General features: G+C 39.5%; 1 protein-coding gene across 1 annotated transcript in view; it reads left to right on the top strand.

The window, feature by feature from the left end:
• MME (membrane metalloendopeptidase) overlaps positions 1-27710 on the top strand; it is a 1194620-nt gene that overhangs the window by 579322 nt on the left and 587588 nt on the right. Inside the window, exon 8 of the mRNA XM_044070514.1 lies at positions 4700-4834. Coding sequence (XP_043926449.1) covers positions 4700-4834 — 135 coding nt within the window. The remainder of the gene's footprint in view (positions 1-4699; positions 4835-27710) is intronic.

Here is a 27710-nt window from a genome sequence, read left to right as displayed (position 1 = left end):
TATGTTCTCTGAGAAATCTGAATAGTATTTTCTGGTAATTGAGAAGGTGTCGAAGCAAGGGGATTCTGAGTAGTGATAGGGGTGATCAATTACCCTGCCTAGGATTCCATTTGACCATGATCCAGCACTCTGCTTGTAGTACTTATTTCATTTTCTGTTTTATTTTTATATTGTATGTAATGCTAGTGGATGACTTTTCAGTTTTCAGAGCTGTTTATTCAGAATTTGGATAACTGACTGCCACATTTCTGTCATGTACCTGCTGCTTTAACCATCAAAGAACATTGTGGAGGGCAGGACAGCTGCTGATGTGACCAGCGACATGAGATCTACATACACTGATGCATTACTGCTGACTGCTGTCTACTGCTGATGTGATCAGTAACATCAGATCTACATACAATGATGTGTTACTGCTGACTGCTGTCCACTGCTGATGTGATCAGTGACATCAGATCTACATACAATGATGTGTTACTGCTGACTGCTGTCCACTGCTGATGTGATCAGTGACATCAGATCTACATACAATGATGTGTTACTGCTGACTGCTGTCCACTGCTGATGTGATCAGTGACATCAGATCTACATACAATGATGTTACTGTTGACTGCTGTCCACTGCTGATGTGATCAGTGACATCAGATGTACATACAATGATATTACTGTTGACTGCTGTCCACTGCTGATGTGATCAGTGACATAAGATCTACATACAATGATGTGTTACTGCTGTGATCAGTGACATTAGCTCTAAATACAGTGATGTATTCCTGCTGACTGCTGTCCACTGCTGATGTGATCAGTGACATCAGATTTACATACAATGATGTGTTACTGCTGACTGCTGTCAGCTGCTGATGTTATCAGTGACATCAGATCTACCTACAATAATGTGTTACTGCTGACAAGCTGTCCACTGCTGATGTGATCAGTGGGTTTACCTTCATTTGACTGAAAGCTCATTTGACTGACAGCCCCCCACTTACTTTGGTTTTACTAAACAATATAAAACCAAATGCAGACAATATAACATGAAACTAAGTTTCATGGGCTGTACCCCCCAACTATGTATACTAACTCCAGGGTCGCAATACAGTGGGGAAAAGGACATATTCCTTTTACTTGCCTTACAGTACTCTAAACACTGCCAGTACCAATTGTCAGTCAAATGAACTGTCAGTCAAATGAAGTTTCAGTCATTTGGTCTCAGTCCAATGAAGGTTACCCGATCTGTGACATGAGGTCTACATACAATGATGTATTTACTGCTGACTGCTGTCATCATTTTTGATAAGCTGTTAGTCGTATAGTGCTCCTGCTGCTGTTCTCCCAATCACTGATGAATGCTCTGTCAGGGAGTGACAGCACAATGCTGTACTACTACTTGTTAGATCTCTATGGATGGGAGCAGATGTGCTTCTATCTTCATGCTCAGATCATATAGATATAATCTGTCTCCTTTCCCTACTGAGTGGAAGGCTGTACTACTTGTCCATGGGAATGAAATCTATATTGTTGACGTATCCGAGAACCATTTCTGCCTGATAGTTACTAATGATTACCAATGCAAAACATAAAATAAAACTTTATAGGACTGTTTGTACCTTGACCCTTTATCTCATTCCTCCAGTGCATTGAGTGTTGTACAGTTAACTCCCAATGTGTGTAGCTTGAGCCTTCAAAAAAATGAAGTTATCTTATAGTTCTATCAAATACTCATTGACAGTGGTCAAATATCAGTACACTTGTGTTTACCATAATGTATGTATGCTTCAAGATAAAATATTCTGATACCTTGTATGTAGCATGGTTTTGGAATTATTAATGCAAATATGAACAAGCAATATTTGACGCCTAGAGTCGCAGTAGGAGGTAACTGTAGAAATGCCTGGAGGCACACACTGCTGTAATGGGGTTATGACATTGCATTCACAGTGATGCTAGTATTGTATTATAAGGCCAGCTACCTCACACTATCAGCTTTAGACTAGTGTGCATATTCACAACCACAAAACTAGGCACATGCACAGTGTTACACAGATTCTCCAGAATCGTGTTGGCAGGTCAACATTACTTTCCACGAACACAAATACTCAAAAAAATATTTCACCTAAAGCACTTTCAGTGAATCTCTGAATAAATCTTTTTTTGCAGGGGTCAAGCCTCCTAAACTCTCATTTGGTAGATACCCCCAGACTTCAATATTTCTACTCCACAGTTCCATAACAGTGGAGAAAATGGAATTGCCAACTGTCACTGAGTGCTTTCAGCAAAATATTGCAGCTGAAACAACATTCAGCAAACACTCCAGATTATACAGACTTAAAATAATTACGAGTCGGCTTTGACAATAGCCGAAGTGTGTATACAAGTAGAACATAAAAGGTGAACTTCACAAAAAGAATCAGGTTTCTTATCTGTGTATGGAGCTAACATGTAAATTATCCAGCTTGTGATATATATAAAAATGCATGCTAGTTTCTGGAAAAAAGCTGAGCAAAGCTTGGGCACAATAAAAAAGACTGCAAACACAAAGTATGTCCTGACATACTGACAAAATGGAACTTGAACATCATGCCAAAATGGAACTTGAACTCTTTCTGTCATGGCTAGTTTGATTTCCATTGCCTACAATGTTTCACAGCATAGTTTATAAACTAGCATCACACATTGACTAGAAATCATTAATTAGCTACCTGTAACAGTGCCATGTAAGCAAGTGAGAGAAAATGATGGTGCAGAGAGCATGGTTCATTAAAATGGAAGAATTTGTATTTGTCACATGAATGTAATATGCCTGATATAGACCTGCAGCCGTAATAACAGGGAAACGTAGTGGGACAGTTTCAAAATATTAACTTTATACTTCACAAAGAGCTTCTGCTGAGCTACATTACTGTTTTTCACTCAAAAGCTGTGTTTCATAAACATGATTCCAGATGAAACCCGCATGAATAATTAAGGAATTGAGTGATTTTTGTTAAGCTACAAGGTGATTTAATCATAGGAAATACAAGGCTATTCATTCAACCAGAGGCCATGTATGCCTTGTCAATAACCACACTCAGGCTCAGCAAATCTTTCCAAGAAGGGTTAAGCCTGTAAACCCTGAAGTGCATTTTAGGGCACCCTTTTGTTGGTTTGAAGGCCAACATGGAATCGCATTGCTTGAATTGTAAGGTGAGTCTATTCCCGAGCAAGGGGAGGCACCAGGTAATGAACCCCTCTCTCCATTTAGTTTTACTACCTGATGTAAGTTGAAATCTCTTGTTCTAGTATTTGCTACATTATTTGATTTGTTAAGAAATAAGAGGTTTCTAACAATAGGATCCCTGAGGTCAATGAAAGTAGGATGTAGGTCTCCTGTCAAGAGCCAATATGGCACAGAGAATGTTTATGAAACATCTAAAACTTAAAAGAGCAAATGTAAAAAGAGTGATCATTTTAAAGTAAATCTAAAATGATCAAGAGCAGAAGACACTAAAACTAATGTTTTTTGTAGGGGCAAGTCCACCTGCTATTTTTTTTATGATTATATAAATGTACATATGTACCAACTTCAACATGACACACCCTACTGCAATGTGATCTCACTCAAAAGGCTGCCAGGAAAACCACCATTAAAGAGAACATTCACTCATATGAACATTCATTTTTATGGATGTTTATATAAAAAAAAAAAAAGTTTGTTCTTAAGTGTGTTCGCTCTTCTCATTTGTAGCTGACAGACTACACTGATGGTGATTTTGTACTTTACTGATAACTAAGATTTTTGATGCCTGAGAGTCCTTTTGTTAAAAACCTCTGAGTTTTTTGAGGTGTCTAGTTAGATATGTGCCATAGAGTACTTTATAGTGGAAACTGGATCTATCAGGGCAGGATACAGGGGAACAGTAACGTCCTAGGTTTTAGATGATATGCCCTGTGTGACTAATTTTGAAATATGGATGTAACTACTTTTGCTACTTGGTAATCAAAGGACAGGCAGCCATTAGTCCAGATGCCTATGTATCTGATCACAGACTCGTTGGGAAGTGAGATACCATTGATAATGTAGGCCTTGGGAATTGTTTGTTTTCCAAGGGAGATGAATATTTTGTAGAATGTAGCATGTGTCATGCAGCTTGCTGTTAATTTGCAAAAATCTGTTGAAGTGTAGTTGAAAACCCATATCAACAGCTCTGAGTTTTTCAATTCATTCCATGATGTGATCTTAGAGTTAGGCTGAACTCATGCATAGAGGTTGTAGACATCATTGTACCCATGAATACACAGAGTTGTATATTTATTATTTATTTATTTATTTATTTTTTTGAGGTTTGATCAAATGGGCTTTAAGATGTAATCACTGAAGTATCATATGTGATTTACCACAGCAGCCCTTCATAGAGTGAACCACTCCCCCCAGCAGCCTGATTTCATCACGTTTTGCATGCATTTACCCTTGGTTGTAAGAGGTACTTGTGGTTATCTTTTTTTTTTCAATCCCATCCAGTGTGTTTATAAAATCAGTAACATCATGTCCACATTCTCTGAGACAGAATATGATTTTGTCCTGAAGAATGGTGTGCCTGTTAATTTTTGTATTAAAGGTATCAGTTCACAAAATGGATGAAAATACAAATGTTGATCACATTGTTTTAATTATCTTCAAACAGCAGTGTTATTTAATAATGCTTTAACCTTTTATTTGCAGGCATGTAGTGCATATACCCAGTTCATGATGGATGTTGCAATATTAATACGCAAAGAGAAAAATGTGACCACTGATGAAATCCGGCTAGAAAAAGAAATAACAAGAATAATGGACCTGGAGAAAGAAATCGCAAATGTAAAATAATGTGATTACATTTATATTTTTCATTTATTTTATAAAGCATTTAGAATTCTGACTTTGGAATCAGATACAATAATGTGATTAATTTTGCTGCGTAATGCTGTGCATACACTATTATTCTGTGATAAAGAATGCAGGGAATGAGCATATTGTGAAATGGTACTGCTCACTGAGGGAAAGTGCATAACTGTGAAATAATGGTAGAGCCCACTTAGTAATGTGTGAGACAGCATAAAAGGTAGACTTCCAAGAAGGTACAGTTCCCATTTTGAAGAAGATTGATGTATAATATACAGAAGTCAGAAAGTCTGTACCCCAATACCCGAGTTAGTTAACATACTCAGCTGAGCACTTACTACAATGTTAAGACACATTTATACTGTGAGCAAGCTTAAAGTGTTCCGACAAAATGGAAAAGTGATGATATGCAAGGAAGCTTCAGTAGACACCAAACTCAAGCAAAATAAAATTAAGCTGATCCACCACAATGGATTGTCTTTAATAAAATGTGTAACAAAACTTTAAAACACTAAGAATAACACCAAAATCACACAGACAAAGTCTAATCAAATGAGGTGAGCATTTTGGGCAAATAGCCGCCTTCAGATACATAAAGCACATTTCATACTGGAGCTAATTTAAACAAGTGTCCACTAATCAGAATCTCTTCCTTAGCTGATGTCCTCGTATCACTGTCTTAACGGTAGCATACTACTAGGGTCATATGTGGACTGTTTGTGTGTGTGTGTACATATATATATATAATGTGTGTGTGTGTATACAGGAAAAGTCATACATAACAGCAAAAGAAAAGGTTTTAAGTTGTATATTAATTGGCAATGCTTAAACTGCTGGCAGTTTTTCTTGTTCTTTGAATTTTTGCAATTTGTCAGATATTTTGACAGCCAGCATCATTTTACACATGTCAACACATATCAAACCATGACATTTAAAGATCTGTTAAGCTGCAGTAGTAAGATCTAGAATATATGTTCAGGATTAAGGAGCTTTTAACAAGCCTCACAATGATACAGTCTGAAGGCCTTACTCATTTCTACTATGTGTGCTGAAGTGCTACTAACTTGAGACACACTTGCTGGCATGCGCTCTTACTGCCAAGTGCCCTTATTCCCACTACCCGGACAACCTGATCCTAGTAAATTTTGTATCCATCCCACCACCTAACCATACTTACATAGCCCTAACAGTATCCCTACTTCAACACTAAAAACTCCCCAACTATAAATATAGGAATCCCATTTCGCCCAATTCCCTGATTGCTTCCTTAACCTAAACCTCCACCCCTCTAGAACTAAACTTGCTCTTTACTCCCAGACAATAAAACAGCATTCCTGCTTCCTAAACCTAAGCTTCCTTCCCTCTACCTAAACCCAAAACCTGTTTCCCTCTTCTAATCCTAAACGCCCTACCCACTCATGAAAGCTAACCCCTCATTACCTAAACGACCCCCTCTTGATTGTTATTGTTCCCCAGCATGCAGTCCCATCCCCAAAGCTACTGCACTAACTTTGCTTGAATCTGAATACTAAGTTTTGGTGAAGTACTACAGCTGTACTCTCTCTCCCCCTATGGTTGCTGGACTTCTATTGAACACTTATTTGAGTTCAAGCATGGGCAGATGGCCATAAGATTTAACAATCACCCAAGTCCCCTGGCTGTGAGGTACTAGTATTCAAGAAGCTGAGGCTTAGGTGGCTGCTAAACACCTGTCTGACTCTGCAAAGTATCACTTGATGTCCATCCTTGGTTGTTCTCAGTCTTGTACATGAAAAATAACCTAATGTGCCTGAGGGTTAACAGATTAATATGCATATATATAGATATATGTGTGTGTGTGTCTGTGTATATTACTGTTATTAAACATCAATCAACTTGGTCAACAACACAAACAAAAAAAAACATAGTTTTTGCAAGGATCAAGACCCCCCCCCCCCCCCCCACATCACCCTCCACATGGGCGGCACTCCTACTGTCTCTCTGATATTTTTTGTGTGGGTGTGTCAGTATCTATAGTACTTGGTATATACCAACTCTGAGATTGCATAACCCCTTAATCCTCACAGTCTTACAATCTTGCAAAAAAAAGTGTTTTTACCGCTCAATAAACAGTGAATAAACTGAATATTTTGTTTGTCTTGAGTAAAAGTATGTTGACAGAACACAATGAACCTTTGTGTGTGTGTGTTGCTAGAATTGAAGGTGAAGCTTTTTTGCTAGTTTCCGTTATATCCAGGTACAGAAAACTGATTTTTGTGAAAATGCTTGCCTGAAAGGTAGACTTATTTATGCTGGACTGCAGAATGGCTTGTTTGATAAGATATGTATTTTTTTCTGAATTTCTTTTGTCAATACATATGATTTCTTAAATGAAAAAAATTACTCCAATAATTGCTTTGTTTCTTGCAAACTACCATACCTAAATTCACCCTATGTATCTGTCTATCTAAATATCTTTCTATATAGCTCTCTTTCAACCTTATGATTTAAAAGCCTTTGTCTTCACTCGTTTCCTTCCTTTCCTGTAACTAGTCTAGTCCAGGTACAGATTTGCTTTACCCAGGACTCTTTGTAAGCTTCTGAGCCCCCAAGCCTTTCTGTGTTGGAGGGAAGCCTTCTAGCTTATCAGTGGGAGTGGTAAGCATTAGGTGGCCTATCTACCACAAGAGGAGTGGTCCCTGGCCCAGAAATTGTAGCTATTGGCTGTTTGAGCATTTTTTTCCATCTCTTTCAACTTTCTGGTTTGAAAGCCCAACTTGCGCCTGTTTCCTGGCTTTCCTATAACTAGCCTAGTCCGGTTACAGAGTCGCTGTATCCAGGATTGTTAGTAAGCTTCTAAGCCCCTCAAGCCTTTCTGTGTTAGAGGGAAGCCTTCTAGCTTATCAGTGGGAGTGGAAAGCATTAGGTAGCCTATCCTACCACAAGAGGAGTGGTTCCTGTCCCAGAAATAGTAGCTATTGGCTGTTTGGGCAGTTTTTTTCCATCTCTTTCAACTTTCTGGTTTAAAAGCCGCACTTGCACTTGTTTCCCACAAGAGGAGTGGTTCTTGGCCCAGAAATTGTAGTTTATTGACCATTTGGACAGTTTGTCCATCTCTTTCAACTTTCTGGTTTAAAAGACCACATCTGCACTTGTTTCCCATCTTTCCTGTAACTAACCTACTGGGAAGCACTAGAAAGCCTTAAAATGATACAAGCCTTCTAGCTTAGAAAAGAGACTGTGGAGTTAAGTATCCGTTTTCTGTACTTTCTTTCTGTACTTAACTGTTTTCTGCCTAAATGCCGATTTTCCAGTGTTTGTTGTGATTCAAAAGCTTGTTTTTTTCCACATATTGTTCTTATTTGATTGCCTGCTCTTTTAAAAAGTCATTTTTTGTTTAAATTAACTGTTGTAGGCTACACACTAATGTGTGATAGCCTTTTCTGATCATTTGTAGTCGTTTAAAGCTGTTTTAAGTGTATTTTTTACTGTTTTTGCCTTATTTCAAAAAACAAAAAAAATTCCTTGTTTCCCGCCTTTCTAAGCTAGTATAGTCCAGTTTTTAGGCTACTGCTGAATTCAGGGCTATGTTACAAGTTTCTGAGTTACCCATACCTTATTTGGATAGAAGGAAATTTCTCTGTTAACCTGTGAGAGAGGGAGCTTTGAGCAGCCTATCTGTCCCTGGAGGAGAGTGGTTCCAGCCCAGAAGTTAATAGTTTATTGGCCATTTTGGGCTAATTTCTCTATTTCATTTCCCTGCTATAAAAACCGCGTTTGCACGGTTTTGTGCGCTGGGCAGTGCTGGTTAGCTAGGGTTAAATTATTCCCGGCTCCACTAAGTCTCCTCCTCAGTTTTTCCCTTGAAACTAGTCTAACTTTCAACCTAAGCACTCAAAAAGCATCCTACAGCCCAGCACTTGCTCAGACCTAATAGAAGCACTAATATACCCTGACACTTGATTGCCCAGCAGGGCAAGGCTCTTTATTCACCCCTCACCAACCAAGCGACTAAGCAGCTCACCCTACTATTCAGGCATGACGAAAGGGCAATTTCAGGTGCATTCTCCAGTCCAGCTGGTGAATCTGGGTATCCTGAGGCAATGTTACAACTGCCTCATGTACACAGGCAACCCTCTCCTCCTACCACAAAACACTAACGTATGCGAGAGATGCAATTATACAGCCAAACTGGAGGCTAAGCTTTCTCAACCCAAGACTGGAACAGACCGTCAAGAGGAGAAGGTTAACACTTGCACCACACCTCCAGCCACACATAGACCTACCAAACCAGCATTGGCAAAAAATACACATAAATACACAAAATCATACTCGGAGGCTCTAAATAAAAACATACAAAAGCATCAGGGATCTCCAAAGCAGACACCCAAACAACCTGCACCTCCCGTCACAAACAAGACAACACATAAAACACAAAATCAGTGTGCCGCACAATCACAGCCCTTAAGGCGAAATAACATACCTAACACACTAGTAATAGGTGACTCTATAGTTAGGCACACTGATGTCTCACTCACTAGGCTGGACAAGCAGAAGGATACTGTTAGCTGCCTGTAGGGAGCCAGAATCCACCACATAACACAAGCATTCAGGTCACTCCAGAACAAGTAGAAATATGACTCTGTCATTGTTCATGTTGGTGTGAATGACCTGAGACGTACCTCCCTGGACTACATGAAGAGACATGGAAGAGCTCTCTGATCATGTAGCCCAGGCTGGTATGACCTTGACCCTGAGCAGCATCCTGCCATCACCAAGAATGATACCTCAGTATAAAGAAAAAATTATCAATTTCAACAATTGGCTAAGCTTATGGTGTCATTCAAAGGGGATCCAGTGTCTGTCAGCCTGGAACGACATGTTCGACAAGCCACGTTGCTTCACAAGAGACTGCTTGCACCTGTCACCCCCTAGGCTTTCAAATACTGGCCAAGGCTGTTGCTGTCCCCATAGTGCCTTTTTTTAGGCAAGGCTCAAAAGTCAAACCCACCTCTGTAAACAGCGGAGTTAACAAAAAACTGAGGGTTATGCTAGTCAACGCCGTGAATTTAAATCTCAAAATGCACGCGCTCAAAGCACTCCTCAGTATGGAGAACGTCGACATCTGTGCAGTAACTGAAACCTGGTTCAAGGTTCCACAGAGCACCCCAGCACTACTGGGCTACAACTCATACCACAAGTTTCGGTCACAGAACACGGACCGAAACACAAAAGGAGAGGGTGTATCCATATTTATCAAGGATACATACACCTCCAGGTTAGTGGAGCAGCATGATACCTCTGAGATCATCCATGTGCAACTAACATCGGGCAAATCTGCAATGCAAATTGTGGCCTGCTACAGATCACCCTCCATGATGAGACCCAGGACCCACCACTCCACCTTTCTGGAGACACTGGAAAACTTGAAGGTCCTACCGAACACCCTGATATTTCGGGCAATTTAAATTACCCTACCATTAACTGGGAAAACTACTAGAGTACAAACTCCCAGGCCCAGCACTTCCTGGAATTCATCAACTCAAACGCCCTGGATCAGCTGATAAACTCCCCTACCAGAGGTGAAAACATATTGGACCTGGTCATCACAAACATGGGCGACGGGTGTTTCACACCGGAGGTCAACCCATCACTGGTTAGATCAGACCATAAACTAATCACTCTGGATGTCCACACCCCACCACCACCCCCAACTAAGGAAACCACAGTAAAAAAACTTTTCTAAAGCAAACTTCACCTTACTTAAGACAAAGGCAGTAAGTTTCACAGCCCCCATGCTAAAGGATAACGCTGCCCAAGATGCAGAAACCTTTACAGATGCACTCTTTGAACACCTAAAAGGATGCATGGATTGTGCCATCCCTAGAAAAACTAAGACTCACTCCTGTAAGAGAAGGAAACCAGTCTGGTGGACCCCTGCCATAAACCGGCTATACAATAGAAGGAGGAAACTAGTTCAGAAAAAAAGCAAATCCCAAGAAGAAAAGACATTTCTGATCAGTATCATTAAGAAACTAAGGTCCCTCATAAAATCATCCAAGGCTAACTTCGAAAGAAAAATAGCCAAGGATTCAAAAGATAACCACAGAGCCTTCTTTAGCTATGTTAAAAATTTAAGTGGTAACTCGCAGATATGCACTGAACTAGTGCAAAATAGCACAAAACATACTGAACCTACTGATACTGCCAACATCCTGGCAGATAGATTTAGTGCAAACTTCACCCCTCTCTTACTCCAAAAAGGCCCACAACAATACCGGAAAAGTGTAGTGTCCAGGAAATCACATAAGCACAGGCGAAAATAGCCCTTTCAAAAGCCAAAAACAGAGTCAGTGGGGCCAGATGGTGTCCCAGGCTGTGTCTTGCACAAACTACAGAACGAACTAACCCCCCACCTAAACATGCTGTTCAACCTTAGCCTCTCCACAGCCTACGTGCCCACAGAATGGCGAGCAGCAACAGTTATTCCACTCCACAAAGGAGGGGCCACAACTAATCCTGGCAACTATCGCCCCATAAGCCTGACTAGCCTGGTCTGCAAGGCTATGGAGCGTATCATCATAGAACTCCTTAACAAAGACATTGGGAACCTTCAAACACTTGACCTGACCCAGTTTGGCTTTGTTAAGGACAGATCATGCCTACTAAACCTGGTTGACGTCTTCGAGACAGTCACCAAAGCCATATACGAGGGAAAGGTTGTTCACACAGCCTACCTTGACCTCACCAAGGCTTTCGACACCATTCCCCACTCTGGTATTAGAGAACAACTCACCAGTCTGAACATAAACCCCTATGTCATGAGATGGGTTGCCAAATGGCTTACAGACAGAACTCACACGGTAAGAATAGCGCGCTCCAGGTCCGACTCTAAACCAGTCACAAGTGGTGTCCCACAAGACTCGGTCCTGGGACCCCTACTGTTTGGCATATACTTCTCAGAAGTACAAGCAAACACAGGAGGACTGTGGCTAACCAAGTTCGCCGATGACTGCAAACTGGGAGCCATATTTGACTCTCCGGCTGACACGGACATCCTCCAAAAGGGCCTTACTTAGACGGACACCTGGTGACAAAGTCATGGCCTCAAGCTAAATGCCAAAAAATGCATAGTCATCCCATTTTGGGAAAAACAAAACACCCACGAATTACCACATAGGTGGCAGTTACCTTAATACTGAAGAGGTAATAAGAGATCTGGGGACCCAGGTAGATAGTAATCTCTCCTTTGACAATCATATTGCCAAAGTAGTTAGGAAATCCTTCTATGTGGCCCATCTAATTACTAAAGGGAAATAGAGGTTATAATGCCCCTCTGCTCGTCAATCATCAGACCCATCATAGAGCACAATTCCCCATTTGGGACGTACCTCACAAGACACTTCCAACAGCTGACCATAAAAGTATCTCATCAAGAGGGATTACTGGCCTCAAACATATGTCTTATGCAGCCCGACTGAAAAAACTCCAGCTGTACTCAATGACATATCGCTTACTCAGAGGTGATCTCTGCCTGACTTACAAAGCCATGTCCAGCTCAGAATTGATAGACATGCTCCACCTAAAGAAATACAAGTCACGGCGAGCCACACGCTCTAGTGAGCTAAACTTCGCCACAACAATAAATAGAACATGCTGGAGGGATAGATTCTTGTCAGAGACTCCTCATGCTTAGGAACAAAATTCCAAATTACATTAGGCAGAGCCCCTCACTAACACTCTTCAAGAGAAACCTTGATGAGTGGATGGGTAACAGAAAATACCCCCCTGGGATCACTTCACTGGCTCTGCTTGACAGAGGATCAGTTAATTAACCAATGGGGCAGCGAAAGCCGACATACTCTGGCTAGGCTTATAAATGACCTTGGGCAGATAGCCTAGTAACTACCTATAATCAGTCTGTCTGTCAATGTGCTAAAAATAATTTCACATGCCCCCCCCCCACACACAAAAAAAAGGTAGTACTTTCCACCTAAATCCACTGAAATCAAATTTATTAAATGCAAAACAAAAGAAAAAATAAAATCCAGAAGTAGCCCATCAGAAAATTGCATTAATATTCTAATTACCAACACTAAAATTAAACTAGGCAAAGACAACTAAACTGTAAAACAAATGTTGACTTAGCCCTCACTGCACTACTAAAAAAGTAAAAAAATGTAAATGGCACTATTTAGAAAAACAGCTGCTAAATACCTTAGAACTAAAATATTGAACTCTCACAGCACACTCAGCACTCAGTGCAGTTAAACAAAAAATTTATAAAGCTCAGTTCTTTAGGAATCTTGGTTATCTACATCCACCAAAATCTATGAGAAACAGTAGTTTAAACCTGAAAAAGATGGATGCTCGATAATAAAAGAGGTGGTGGACCGGATTCTGTGATGAATGAAAAATGTTCTGTATAAATGTAGGGGGCCCAGTTCTGATATCCTTCACTCATCCTACAATTTGTTCCTTCAAATGTACAGTACATAATTATTACCCCCCTTCCATATTCTATATACGTAGAAAGAAAGGTAAAATAATTGCCATTGGTGCATTAACAAAAATCATAATTGTCTTTCTTTTATGCCTGTACCAATGAGGCCTGTTACCCTGAAAGAATTGTACAGGTAGTCTGTATTATTCTCTCTTAGTTTATCATTTCTTTTAAGCTAGATTGCGTAATATACAAACTAATGAAATCATATATTTACCATTGTGTCTTGTAACTATCTTGTACATTAGTTCACTATTATGTATGGTATATTCATGGTTACCATTTCACATCCAAAACCATGTGTGTTCATAGTTTGTGCAAAACTGGGTTACGCTTTGCTTTGATGAGAATTTATAAAACACTCCATCTTGATTAAAATTAATTTAGTTTATTTTTATTAACAAAAATGCATATAAATATATTGAATTGAGAAGAACCGTGTTTGCTCATCCAACCATGTTATGCAGACACAGCAGGATCTTTGTATTAATTCACCTTTAAAATAAGAAATCCAAAGCTGCCGCGACCTCCAGACGAAGACTGCTTTAATAACAAAATAAATGGTGAGGGCTTTCACAGTTAATAATACTGCTTCATCAGACCAGTTTAAACACAAAGCAGTAACACTTTTAAAATACAACAAAACCAATCCAGAACAGGAATAAAATTGTGATGAAGAAATAACACCTGTTTCATTCATTTAAAATTCCCTTTACACACTTGACCAATCAAATTATTTAAAAACGCCAAGCCCCTAACTTGATGTCATAATAAACATTACAAAAATGTTTTTTTGATCCTGCCAATCAAATTATTTGCATAAGCCAAGCTTCTACTAGTGTTTTAGTGGGCATGAATTCAGAACAGGTTTGAGAGAGATTTCATTCAAACCTGGTTCCAGAAATGCTTTCAGAAGTGAAATCCACTTCTGTTCAGCACTTTCTTATTTTTGATATCTTCCTGCCTGATGTTCTCATTTACATACTCTAATACAAAAAATGTAAAAGTATGCTTAACCAAAGATATCAGTATGATGTTCAAGTATTCTGTCTTTGAAGGGAGGATTAGTCTTGCCAATATAGAATGCTTCAAACATCATGCATCCAGCATAATACAGTATATTTTTCGTTCTACATTTGGCAAAAATAAAAATCCAAGACTATTTCAGTCCCAGTACATTTATGAATGTAAGAAGTACTTGTAAAAATATAATTGCATGCAGAACAGGAATTACATCTAAAAGTACCTGTCTGATTGGAGCCCATGTAATGAGATTCATACATACTTTTATAGCATAACTGTCTTTTTAAAGACTAGCTATTCCTAAAAACAAACCTAGGTTTATTGTCCACTACTTTTTTTCACTTGAGGATCTGCTAAAAGTACAGACCAATGCTTATTAATGATATCACATATAATACTAATGTCATTAGAAAAAGTTAAAATCAGTCCATTTCTAACCGGACCGCTCATCCTTGATTGTTTCTGGGAAAAAGGTTTTGAAAAATAGTCTTCCTCTGTCCTGCCTAGTTATAACTACTTCAGCTATACACGGATTAATTTTAAGGTCATTATAACTCCTGTCTAAAATTTCAGTTTTAAGTTCTTCAGATGCCACCTTCAAATCATCATAATGAAGTCTGATAGCCCTATAAAACTGACCCTTAAGTACATTTTTACTAACATGTCCAGGATGCATATTAGACTTAATGCAGAAGGGTATTTTTCTTAAATTTCTTCCTATGGATCTTTGTACCTAACAGAGCTAAATTTCTCGTATGTATTTTGACATCTAAGAAATCCATCATCACAGGATGACTTAAAAGTAAACCTCAAATAATTGTTCTTCAGTACCTCCCCAAACTAAAAACATATCAACAAAGTGCTTATAAAGATAAACGAATCATTGATGCACATTATTCTTCAACACATTTTCAATCTCCCATAGAGGCATTACAAGATTGGCATAGCTATTGGCACTTGTGCCCATGGCTATGCCAGTTTTCTGTATATAATGCTTGCCATCAAAGATAAACAGATTATTTTCCAAAATTAGTTCTAAAAGAGTACAAATCAATTAAATTTTATTGTCTCTAAAACCTGCTGTATTGCTAAGAAATCTGATACTCTCTATACTCAAATTCATTGGGGATTACAGTAAATAGAAGTCGCATCTAGCGTTCTGACCATGTACATAATTGTTCCTCGACAGCACAAATACAGTTGTAAACGATACTAACGATTTTTGGAACAATTAATATTGATGCCGGAACATTTTGATACTACTAAGGACTTTGTCACACTATTTTGATTATAACTCACATAAATCACTAAATATCACTACAACCAGTCTTCAAAGTATTAGAAACAAAATACCAGAACAACATGCTTTGCTGTCCCATAATAAACCAGACATACTAGCTGCAACTGAAACCTGGCTGAAACCATACATAAAGGATTTAGAATTCCTTCCTCCAGGTTATGCCTACCTATGGGCTGACAACCCCACAAAAAAGGAGGAGGCATTGTTAACAATTTTCCCCAATACTCTCTCTATGGTCCCATACACTCAACCTATTCCTCAATTCGCAACTGCCGAATTACTCGTATCCTTTCTCAAACTCAACAGTTCTAAGTCTTTCTGTATAACTCCATATACATCCCCCAGGCAATAATATTCCCCTTTTAGAAGATATTCTCACCTGGATATCAGGTAATATTAATAATGAAACAATCATCCTAGGGATGTAAATATAAACTGGTTAGACTTCTCCATCCATTCTCCAGCACCTAATAGCCTGTACAACTAGCACCTAATAACATGTACAACTTTACACAAATTATTACAGATATAACTAGACCCAACAAAAACAAAGACAATAGTTCAATTTTAGACTGGGATATTAGTCTCTGACCCCAGCAAAGTGTCAATAGCAGGTACTCTAGCCTTTAGTATTAGTGACCACCTTCCAGCTTACATAATCTGAAAAATCAACCTAATACCTTCCCCACACCAATTTAAACAATCAAGAAATTTAAGTAACTTTAACCCCACAATTTTTAATGAATTCCTATGAATGATAAATTGGAATACTCTAAACTTCCTACCACTAGATGAAGCTGTTTAGTTCAACTCCACCTTCCTAACTATCCTCAATAAACTAGCCCCTGTTCAGGTAAAAAGAGTCAAAATCAAACTCTCCATCTGGCTCACTAGAACCACCAAGCAAATTATGAGTACCAGAGACAAAATATGGAAAAAAATGGCAAAACCATCAAAATCCCACTGACCTCTTACAATTCAGACAGCTCAGTAACCAAGTAAAATGCCTAATCTTTAATGATAGAAAACAATACTACCTTGCAAACAAAACCTTAAGAAATTTTGGAAGTCCATCTCATCTCTAATTAACCCTGGTACAATAAACAACCTATGCCCTTTCCCTGAAAAATCGGGTCCCTATTAATTTGACAAAACTTTAGGTTGTCGAACTACAAAAGATCGACAGCTAAAGATCGAAAGAGCCAAACCACGAACGGCCAGCTAAGCAAATGTTTTCCTCGGGGAAAGAATTTGCTTGGCCATTAATGGGAATTTGCCCTTTCCCCAATGTGGAGCGATCTCGGAGTTAGTATATTTAGTTAGGGGGGGCTGTGGGGGGTACAGCCCCCCACTTAATTCAGGTTGAAAGTTTTTGTTTTGTGTAACGGCCAAGCGAATTCTTTCCATGGGAAAACAATGTGCTTAGCTGATTGATCGTGGGTTGGATGTTTTGATCTTTAGCAGTCGATCTTTTGTAGTTCAACAAGCTAAAGTATCATCAAATTAATAGGGACCCGAAAAATCCACCAGTGTCAAATAGCTACCCTCTACAACTTCATCAACACAATAGCCAAACTCACCTCCACTTTCCCTCACCCTAACTCTACCAAAAATCATCCTCCATCTCCGTCTCCGCAGGTAGCACCCCCCCCCAACTCAACTACCTTTTCTTTCTGCCCTATCCCCATCACCACCATAACAAAACTTCTCCTTAAACTGAAGCCTGGCTCCTGTGCCCCCAACAACTTGCCTCCAGAATATCTCTAAATGGCAGCAAAATCTATTGTCTGTCCTATCAGTATACTTCTCAATAGGTCTCTCCAAGAGTCTTGTGTTCCTACTATATGGAAAAAAGCATACATTCTTCCACTCCACAAAGGAGGTAACAAAATAGACATCTCTAATTTTAGGCCCATTGCAATTCTTTCCCCTCTCTCCAAAATCCTTGAGAAAATGTTTTCATTATCAACTTCTAAACCATCTACAGCTAAACCGTCTCCCTCCAACTCAGCACGGCTTTAGACCAGGTCACAGAACCACTACTGTCCTTATTTCCTATATGAACACCATCAACCAAGCCAGAAATTATGGTAAATTTGTATCCTCCCTCTTTCTTGACCTATTAAAAGCCTTTGATACAGTCTCCCTCCTCCTACTTCTCAACAGTCTCCACCCTAGGTATCTCTCCAACAACTTGAAACTGGTTCGCAAATTACCTGAGCGATAGACAGCAATCCACTAGATGGCACAACTCCTTCTCCCCATTCCTTAACTCTACTACAGGAGTCCCCAACATTCATATTAGTTCCCCTTTTATTCAGTATTTTATAAATGACTTCCATACCCACTACACATGCATCAGCTGTACAATATGCAGACGATTCGACCATTATTTGCTCCATTAAATCGACAACCGAACTTTTTCAGATCTGCCAAAATGCCTTTACCTCTACCAAAATCTGGATGGCTAATAATCATCTAGCTCTAAACCCAAATAAAACAAAAAGGTTAGTATTCACTCCCAAGAAAAATCTCTCTGTCAACAAGACAGACTTCACCATGCATTCTCAAACCAACACAACTATAGAAGTCGTCTCCCACACTAAATTGCTAGGGATTATTATCGACAAAAACCTGACATTTGACCTCCATAGCCATAATAATATCAAAAAAACAAACTATAAGCTAGGCTCCCTCTGCCGGCAAAAATACCATCTAAACTGCTCTAGCAAATCTACTTTTGCCTTAACTTTTCTCTTACCCTCACTCCTCTATATTGCTCCTCTCCTAACCAATATCCACTGCACCCTAAAAAACAAGCTTGAGACTTGTTACAACAAGGTTGCCAAATTTGCAACCAACGCAAAATACTCTTCCCATCATTGTATTTCCTTACAATCGCTTAACTGGCTCGAACTTCCCCATCATCTTACCTAGCTACAGCTAATTACAGCTTACATAATTATTTACAAACCTTTAGACTGGCCAGCCCTCTCTTCCATCCTCAACCACTACCAGCCTAACAGGCCACTTAGATCTGAAAACCAACAATTATTGCAAGTATACAAACCTAAAATCCCTGACAGCAACATGCTTTATTCCTTCTCTGTCACCAAGCTTTGGAACTCTTTACCATCAGCTGTCAGAACCTCTATTAAAATCACATCCTACAAAAAAGGATTGCGATTACATCTCTCTTCCCTCTGGCAATGCACATGCCTCTATTCTCATTCTTCCATAGCTTGAATGTCTACACTCTGTTTAATCACACACTATCCTATAACCCTCCCGTCTTCAAACTCATTTATTCTCACTACCAAAACTAACCTTGTTAAACTTTTACTCTTCTATCCATTTTTTCCACATTACCCCTCACTGCCCCTCTTCCCATCCTTTTACTAACCAGTTTTCACAAAATACCTTGTTTATGCCAATTAATTATTTTTAATAACTCAATTACTCTTCTTGTTTTGTACCTTATACTAGTTATGTTTCACTTAAACTCATATGTGCATATCATTTGCGTGCCACCCTTACATTTATGGTATATTACTATGTATGCATTGTGTTTACTTGCTTGTATCTGGAAGCTGTTTTATATTGTATTTACTGTTTGTATGTTTTGTACTGTTATACTGTGGAGCTTTTCTCCCCAGACTTCCACTGAAAATGGGTTTTCTTGGCCCAGTGAACTTTCCTGATAAATAAATGCAATAAATAAATATATAAATAATAAATATATGAAACAGGCCCAAAAAAGTTTAGAGTATGACTGGAAACTGTCGAACACAGCCCATATCAACTTGTGCCTAAGATGGTTGTCACTTTTGCCCCATCCTAGTTACAGCTCTGCTTGAGGGGGAGGCAGACAGGAAAGAGAAGAGGGAAGAAGTGCAGATACAAGTAGTAACTGAGGAACAATGCGACAGTGAGTGAGGAGAAGAAAATGGAGATGTGTGCTTCTAGGAGTACTGGATTGACAACTGCAGTAAAGGAAAAGTGATCGTGCAGAACAGGCAATTAATAAGCCAGCACAGGCAGTTAAAAGTGTTGGGGTCTATGGAAGTAGGAAGAAGGCTAAAGAGAACAAGGGTAGTTGCACAGTGCTGGAAGCTGCGGAGGAAAAAAATTATGAGGGCAGAAAAGAGGATTTTACTGACTGCAGATTCATTCACTAAGTGGAACAAGTATCAGTGAAAAGTTATTTGGCCTTAGAAATTAGTAAGACTCTGGAGGAAGTGACCAGAGTGTCCATTAAGGATGAAAGATGAAACACATTGTAATGACTACAGATGCCAACAAACTATGAGAGCAGACAGATGATATGGAAAGAAGTGGCAGCATGGAGGTAGATACCAGAGTAAACACACGGTTCAGGAATGACAGAGGTGAGGTATGATGGGGACAATAATGTCCTTCAAAAGGGATCTTGGTATTAATTCACCTTCTTTGAACTAATGGTTATAATAATGTCTGCTCCTTTAAGCCCACTTCTGTCGACACATTAAAACATGATGCCTTACATAAAATACATTTCTTGCATCATTGTTTAAATATTCCTCATAATGAGACAACATTACAAATGCTGCACTCCAAACTTGAGATCAAAACTGCCACAAATCTAAATAGTTTCTTGAGTGATAATACACAGCAAATTTCTGGGTCTTTGTCTTTTCTGATGACTCCAAACTTGCATAAACTGCAAGCTGCCCCATTTGTTTTTTTTTTTTTTGTTTGTTTTAAGAAATCTGCTTGGCTTGGTGTTTTTGTTCTGTTTGGGAGATCGACACTTAAATTATTTAGGCTGCAAATTTCATACATTTACTTTCCATTGGATAAATTGTTTCTTGAGTGATACTTAAATATGCAGTGGATTTCTAGGTCTTTGTCTTTTCTGATGAAACTCCAATCCTGCATCATACTTTGCCCACCCATTCTTTAATCAGTTTTTAAAACCTGGTAATTTTAAGCTGCCCACCCTTACTGTAAATTGAGCTTTATATGCCTTTCCCATTCTGCACTGCTGTTGATATCTTAAATTATTTATTTGCCTTTCCTTGTGTTTATATTGAAAAAAAGTGTATTCTGCCTCTCATTATCTGTTCTATTGGTTTACTTGTTCTGAATTCATTATCTAGCTAGCTGTTGGATAAAGTTGTGTATTTTACACTCTGGAAAGCTCTTTTCTTTGTTTTTACGTCAAGAGGTCTGTGGATTTTCCATCTAGTGGCACTGGGTGGTAGCCTGGTCTGTTTATGTTGGGGAAAAAACACTTGAGATTTCTGCATGTAGTTTTATTGGCTGGAGGGCTTATTAATCTTATTATATTCAATTACTACTAAATAATGTTGCCTCTCCTTTGTTTTTTCTTGTTATAATACTTTTGCATTTCACTACACCAATAACAACTTTGTCCTTTATTCGCTTGTATGTATGATTGGTTCTGTGTTGAGTGTGATTTTGATTATTGTTCTTTTTATTGTAATTTACTAGTCTGTTAATGGAGCTTTTCTCCTCGGGCCTCTGCTGAAAATGGACACTGTATCCAGCCAGACTAGCCCGGTTAACAAATGTAAAATAAATAAATAAAATAATCAGTTAGTGCCTTTATAAATTTTGTACAATTGAAAGGCTCTTGGCTCATTTCTACAAAGCAAAGTATTTTTTATTGAATAATCACACATTTTTAAGCTGTTTAAAGTACACTGCTGTATCCCCATCTTTAAGTTTGTTTCTGGTAGCATTTCACTCTGGACACAGTTTATTTTGTTTTTACATTAGGAGGACTGAGATTCTTCATCTAGCAGCAGTAGGTGTTTTCCTGGTCTTTCTGAGCTGGGAAACGCACAAAAGGGTTCTAAGTGTAGTTGTACCAGCCAGAGAGCTCAGTCAGTTTTCTGTATTTCAAGTGCTGGTATAAATTCAGCACTTTTGCATGGAGCTGTTTGCTGTGGCAGTGCCCTGTACAGATGCAAACATTTGGAAACATTGCTTATTTTAATTATACTGTAAAAGTTTACTGTATTAGTTAATTGTAACACCCAGGACAGTTTCTGCTCATAGAGCTTCTGATTTGGCATTGGGCAGCATAGCTGGTTAGGTTAGCTGCAGATTACACAATGTAAGCACCCTTCCCTCAACTGGTTACAAACACCCTCCACTCCTGTCCTTTCAAGTACACATTAGGACCTGCAACTATGGATATGCACTTTCCTTCTATCTCTGTGGACATTGGTATCCTGAGGCAATGTGACAATTGCCTTGTGTACACTGACAACCACTTAATTCTCAAACACACAGATACAGTATGTGAGAGATGTAGCTACACATTGACATTGGAGGCTAGACTCTCACATACGGACACAAAAAAGCAACAGACGGGTTGTCAACGACTGTCACACATCACTCACTGCACCCACAAAGGAGAACACACATAGTCCAACATATGAGGAGGTACTCGTGTGCAACTGACCCAGACCTCAAAGGCTCTCAGGCATAGTCCTCAGAAACTTTGCATGTTCACAAACAAGACAATTCCCATCACAAGACATAAAGCCACACGTCATTGTGCCTCAAACTACCAAGCCCATGAGGTGAAACACTCCATGACCCAATATTCTGGTCATAGGACACTCCATTGTGAGACGCATTGATGTCCCTCTTACCAGGCTGGATAAGGGGAAGGTTACAGTTAGTTGACTGTCAGAAGCCAGCCATCACTAGTTCACTTACCCCTAAGTGGCAGTATGACTGATAGTCCATGCGGGCATGAATGACCTGAGATGTACTTCCTTGGACTATATAAAGAGAAACATGATAGAGCTCTCGGAATACATGTCACAGGCAGGCATGAGCCTAGCATTGAGGAGCATTCTACCATCTCCAAGGATGATGCCACAATAGCAGCACAAAATGATCAACTTTAACAAATGCCTTAGCTACTGGTGTCATTCCAAAGGGGTCCGGTACTTGTCAGCCTGAGAGGACATGGTTGATAGGCCATGTTGCTTTTCCAGGAATGGATTTCTCCTGTTACCTCTAGGTTTTTCGTAGGTTCATAGGTTAAAACTAGGCTAACTGCCATTATGGGCCATTTTAAGCTTAGCCAATTACCCCATCTGAGACTCAATCCTTGCATCCTGTGTCTGTAACATAAACACCTTAACCATTATGCCAACCTCCCACATTTTGGATATTGGCCAAACATTATTCATGCCTATAGTGCCTCTTTTAGGCATTGCCAGACAAACCTTCCAACATAACAAAAGGTACTCAGGAAAAGCTATAGGTGTTACTACTCAATGTTAGGAGCCTCAACAAAAAACTGCACTCCCTAGAAGCTCTCCTTACCCTGGAGAATACTGATGTCTGTGCAGTTAATGAAACATGGTTCAAAGCCATGGAAATCACTCCGGCAGTGCATGGCTATAATGCCTTTCATGCAGTCTGACCACGCACTGCACAGGAAAAAGCTAAAGTATGTACGTAAATGATAACCACAACTCAAGGCTGGTCAAATAATATGACATATTTGAGCTACCTCAGGTCCAACTAACCATGGGAAAAATCCAGTACCATATTCCTGCTAGCTACAGGTCCCTCACTATGAACCAGAAAACCCATACATCCTACCTGAAGTTACTAGAATCACTCACCATCCAGCCCAACACTATACTCATGGGTGATTTTAACTACTACTCCTTTAATTGACCGGCATACACAACCACTAACATGCAGGCCAAAAGATTTCTTAACTTTGTAAATTCAAATGCCCTGGAGCAACTAGTCTGCACTTCCACTAGGGAAACAAATATTCTAGATCCAGTACTCACAAATATGGGAGAGTGCTGCCCCCCCCCCCTCCAAGTATTATGTCCTGACTAGTAAGATCATATCACAGAGTGATCTCCCTTAAAATAAAGGTAAAACTCATCCCCCCACCTAACTCCAGAAGCATTAAGACCTTCTCTAAGATAAAGTACCCTCATTAAGGGATGGCATAACTAGTTTACAAGCTCCCCCCAAAATCCAGAAAACACAGAAACCTATGTAGAGATATACACAAAAGCCCTGAATGATCATCCTTTTGAGATGTAAGAGAGAATTTGCACAACAGAGAAATAAGTACCTCATTAGTCTAAACAAGAGAATCAAGGTACTCGTCAAGTGTCTGAAAGTGTACTTTGAAAAATAGTCTTCAAACCTGAGGATAGCCATAAGGCTTTTTGTTCAGTTATCTCTGCAATCTTAAGGGCAGCACCCAACAATGTGCAGAATTAGTTGTAGACGGCATCACCTATACTTAGCTGGAAGATATAGCATGTCTACTGGCTAATAAATTCAACTCAAATTTCACCTTCCCGTCACCCCTCAGTTCTCCCCCAAAAATACCCTCCACCACTCCACTGCCAATTATCACAAAAGAACAGGTTGCCACTGCACTCTGTAAAGCTAAAAGCATGGCTTCAATGGGGACTGACAATATAACAAGTTGCCTCTTAAACAGCTTAAATCAGGACTTGACAGGCCCATTAGGATCTCTATTTAACCACATACTCCAGACTGGCTTTGTCCCAATAGAGTGGAGGACAGCAACAGTCATCCCTCTGCATAAAGTACACCATCTACTGACCCGGTAAATTACAGACCAATAAGTTTGACTTGACTTGTATGTAAGGCCATGGAAAGAATAACATGGACCTGATAAGTAATTTCATAGGAGACCTCTAATTACAGGACCTGACCCATTTTGGCTTTGTCAAGGGCACGTCATACCTAGTGAATCTGATGGACTTCTTTGAGAAGGTCACTAATGCCATGGATGAGGGTAAGACAGTATATACTGCTTAACTCAGCCCGGCCAAGGTATATGACACAATTCCCCACTCTGGTATTATAAATAAGCTCACAAAACTGGGCATAAATCCCTATGTTACCAGACAAATAGCCAACTGCCTCAGTGACAGGACACGTGGTTAAAGTAGGTGGATCCAGATTCACCTAGAGGCCAGTTACTAGTGGTGTGCCACAGGGCTCAGTACTGGAACAACTCCTATTCAGAATATACTTCTCTGAAGTTGAGACAAATGTGGATGTCTGTGGATGACAGTTTGCTGATGACTTCACTGGTATCTTTCAGGAGGGTCTAGATCAGACTAATGATTGGTACCAGAACCATGGTCTAAAACTAAATGCAAAAAAATGCATTATCAGACCCTTTGAGAAGTCAAATACTCCTGCAAATTGCAGCATCAGTAGCACACCCCTTAGAGTGGAGTCAGAGGTGAAAGATCTAGGTACACAGATAAGCAGTAGCTTGAACTTTGCTTTATGTCCACAGTTTTGAGGAAATCCTTTTATGTGCACAACTTATAAGTAAAGGTATGGCATCCAGATCCAAGCAACTTATAGCCCACTGTACTCAGCCCTCATTAGACCAATAATAGAGTACAGTGCGCCATTTGGCATGTACTTTGCTTGGCACTTGCATCAGCTGGAGTGATCTCAGAGGTTCTTCACAAGGAAAATACAGAGTGTAAACATCATGAACTGTGTGGACAGACTAAAAGCCTTATCCCTTTACTATGTCTCCTACCAATTATTAAGGGTGACCTAGGCCTGATCTACAAGGTACTCTCATATCCAGCCCTGATGGAGCTGTTACACATCCTCAAGTCGAACAACACAGTGGTCACCTGATCTAGGGATCTAAACTTAGTCATTGACTCAAGTAAAACATGCTGGAGAGACAGATATGTGTCTCAGAGATTGCCCTTCTTTGGAACAATCTTCCTATTCACATCAGTGGCCCTCTTCAAACGCAGTTTAGATTAATGTATGGGGAATGGCAAATTCACACCTGGTAGTGCCTGTGTCCCTTGTAGACTAGGGCAATCTGTAAGATGCTCAATGCACAGGCACAAATTCATGTCATTCTCTTTCCCCTAGTGGCCATATATTGGGTACAATTGGCTTATATTGGCTAGGCTTTTAAGGGCCTTAAGCTGTTAGCCTATTAATCTCCTGTGAACCTATAAATGTATAAAGAGCATAACAATGAGTACATTTCAAACTCGTACAACTGACTTTCCTACATGTTATTACCAAGCACTTGTCAGTTATTGCCTTTGTAGTTTAAATGTTATGCTTTTTAAATAAATGCTTGCTTATAGTGCAGATACAAAATTACTGTATCCCAACACTGCCATTTACATGAGGACATTTGTTAAACTAAACTGGAGACTGAGTTTCTTATTAACTGGAGTAATTTGGGTAAATCCATTTTTCAACTATGAAAACTGCCTGAAATCTTTACGTTAAAGCAATAAATGTCAAATTCTACTGTCTTTTTAAGTCACCATATTATGGGATAACATTCTATATATTATAATACACATGCTCCTGAAGCTAATATGTTTGCCAAATTACCAGTTGCCACGTACATTTAGACTTTTTGCCAATTTTCTTATTTCTTGTCACCAGACATGGCCAGAATTCCAAGACAGCTCTTGGATGACTATGCAAAGACGGTCACTAATCACCATCTGCTACCCAAACTGAGAGAGGGAGAGTCCTCCTATCAATATGCAAAACCTGTCACTTAACACCTCTCCCTCCCTTGTTATGCATATATTTTATGATGACATTATTGGCTTTATAGTCATTTTATAATCACTGGAGGTTTCTAGGCTTACTGCCCTAGAGCCCTTTCAAGCCTAGCCATATTTATCTTGAGTTGCCCTAGTTATCTGTGGTTAGATGAATGAGGTTTGCAAAGGTAAGAGTCTATGGTAGTTGTCACAAAAGGAAAATTGCTAGCCCAGCTTGTTGGAATTTTGTAAATTATATGTGATTTGTGAATACCAACATGATTTGTGTGCTTGTGTTACCAATGTATTAGAACTGTATGTTACGTGTATATCAAACTGCTGGAACAGAAGTATGTGTAAAGTACTGAGCTTAAAGATGTATCCACAGTGTACCCTACTGGAAGAGAACACAAATCTATATACACTAATGTAGCTGTGTAAATGCATATATTTATAACGGTGTAAACCAGAACATAAAAGGTTAACTTGCAAAACTTCAGGAAAATAGTTAAAATTAAATTGTTTTATAACCACATAATAAACGAGATGAGTTCAATGCAGCAAGGAGACAGGATGTGTAAAATTAGGGAGCTTTCTGCATTGCTTTGTACGTGTGTTATTGTTTTATGTCTTCCAGCAATTGCAAACATCTGAAGAGATGCTAAATGCTAGCAGTTGCTGTTGAGCCTAGGAACTGAAGTCAGCTGACAAAAAGTGATGTCATGCTGTAAGTATCTCAGCAGTCATATTTGATATTAATTTAAGAACTCTGAGAGACTGAATGTGCATTTTGTATTTTGTCTTTGACCTAACAACATCAGCTGGAAGCAGCTTAGGAATGACCCTTCAAAGTGGTAAGGAAGGTCAGTGATGTTACCTACATGGTAGAACTGCTAGGATAGAGACAGGAGCACAAATTGTACCATGTTAACATGATGAAACCTTACCATGATAGAGTGTTTGCAGTGGATGGCAGGAGGAGTCTGAGGGGGATCTGGTGAATTATCTCCTCAGTGAGGCTCTGACTGACACCTCAGGGGAAGGTGTAGCAATGTCCCAACAGCTATCCCCTACCCAGGTTTGAGAAATCTGAGGAGGGTTACAGGAGTTTGGGGACATGTTCACTAGGAAACCAGAGTGCACCCATCTGGTGCAGCACCATGTGGATACAGGATCCCAGAGGCCTATTAAACGGCCCTTTATGGGGTGCCTGAGAGAGTCAAACAGACTCTGATGGAGGCGATACAGGAAATGTTGGAACTTAGGGTAGTCCAGGAATACCTCCCCAGTGGTGCTGGTACTAAAGAAGGATGGCAGCACCAGGTTCTATGTGGACTGCAGGAAATTAGTCACACAGAGACAGATATTTACCCTGTGCCTAGGACAGATGAATCCCTAGAGCAGCTGAGTGGGACTAAGTATTTTACTACTATTGATCTTACCAAGGGCCACTGGCAG

This window comes from Protopterus annectens, chromosome 4.part1 (assembly GCF_019279795.1).
Source record: "Protopterus annectens isolate FY-2018-M chromosome 4.part1, PAN1.0, whole genome shotgun sequence".
In the NCBI taxonomy this organism is placed as follows: Eukaryota; Metazoa; Chordata; order Ceratodontiformes; family Protopteridae; genus Protopterus; species Protopterus annectens.
Note: the sequence above shows the minus strand (reverse complement) of the source record. Positions and strands in the feature narration are given on the sequence as shown.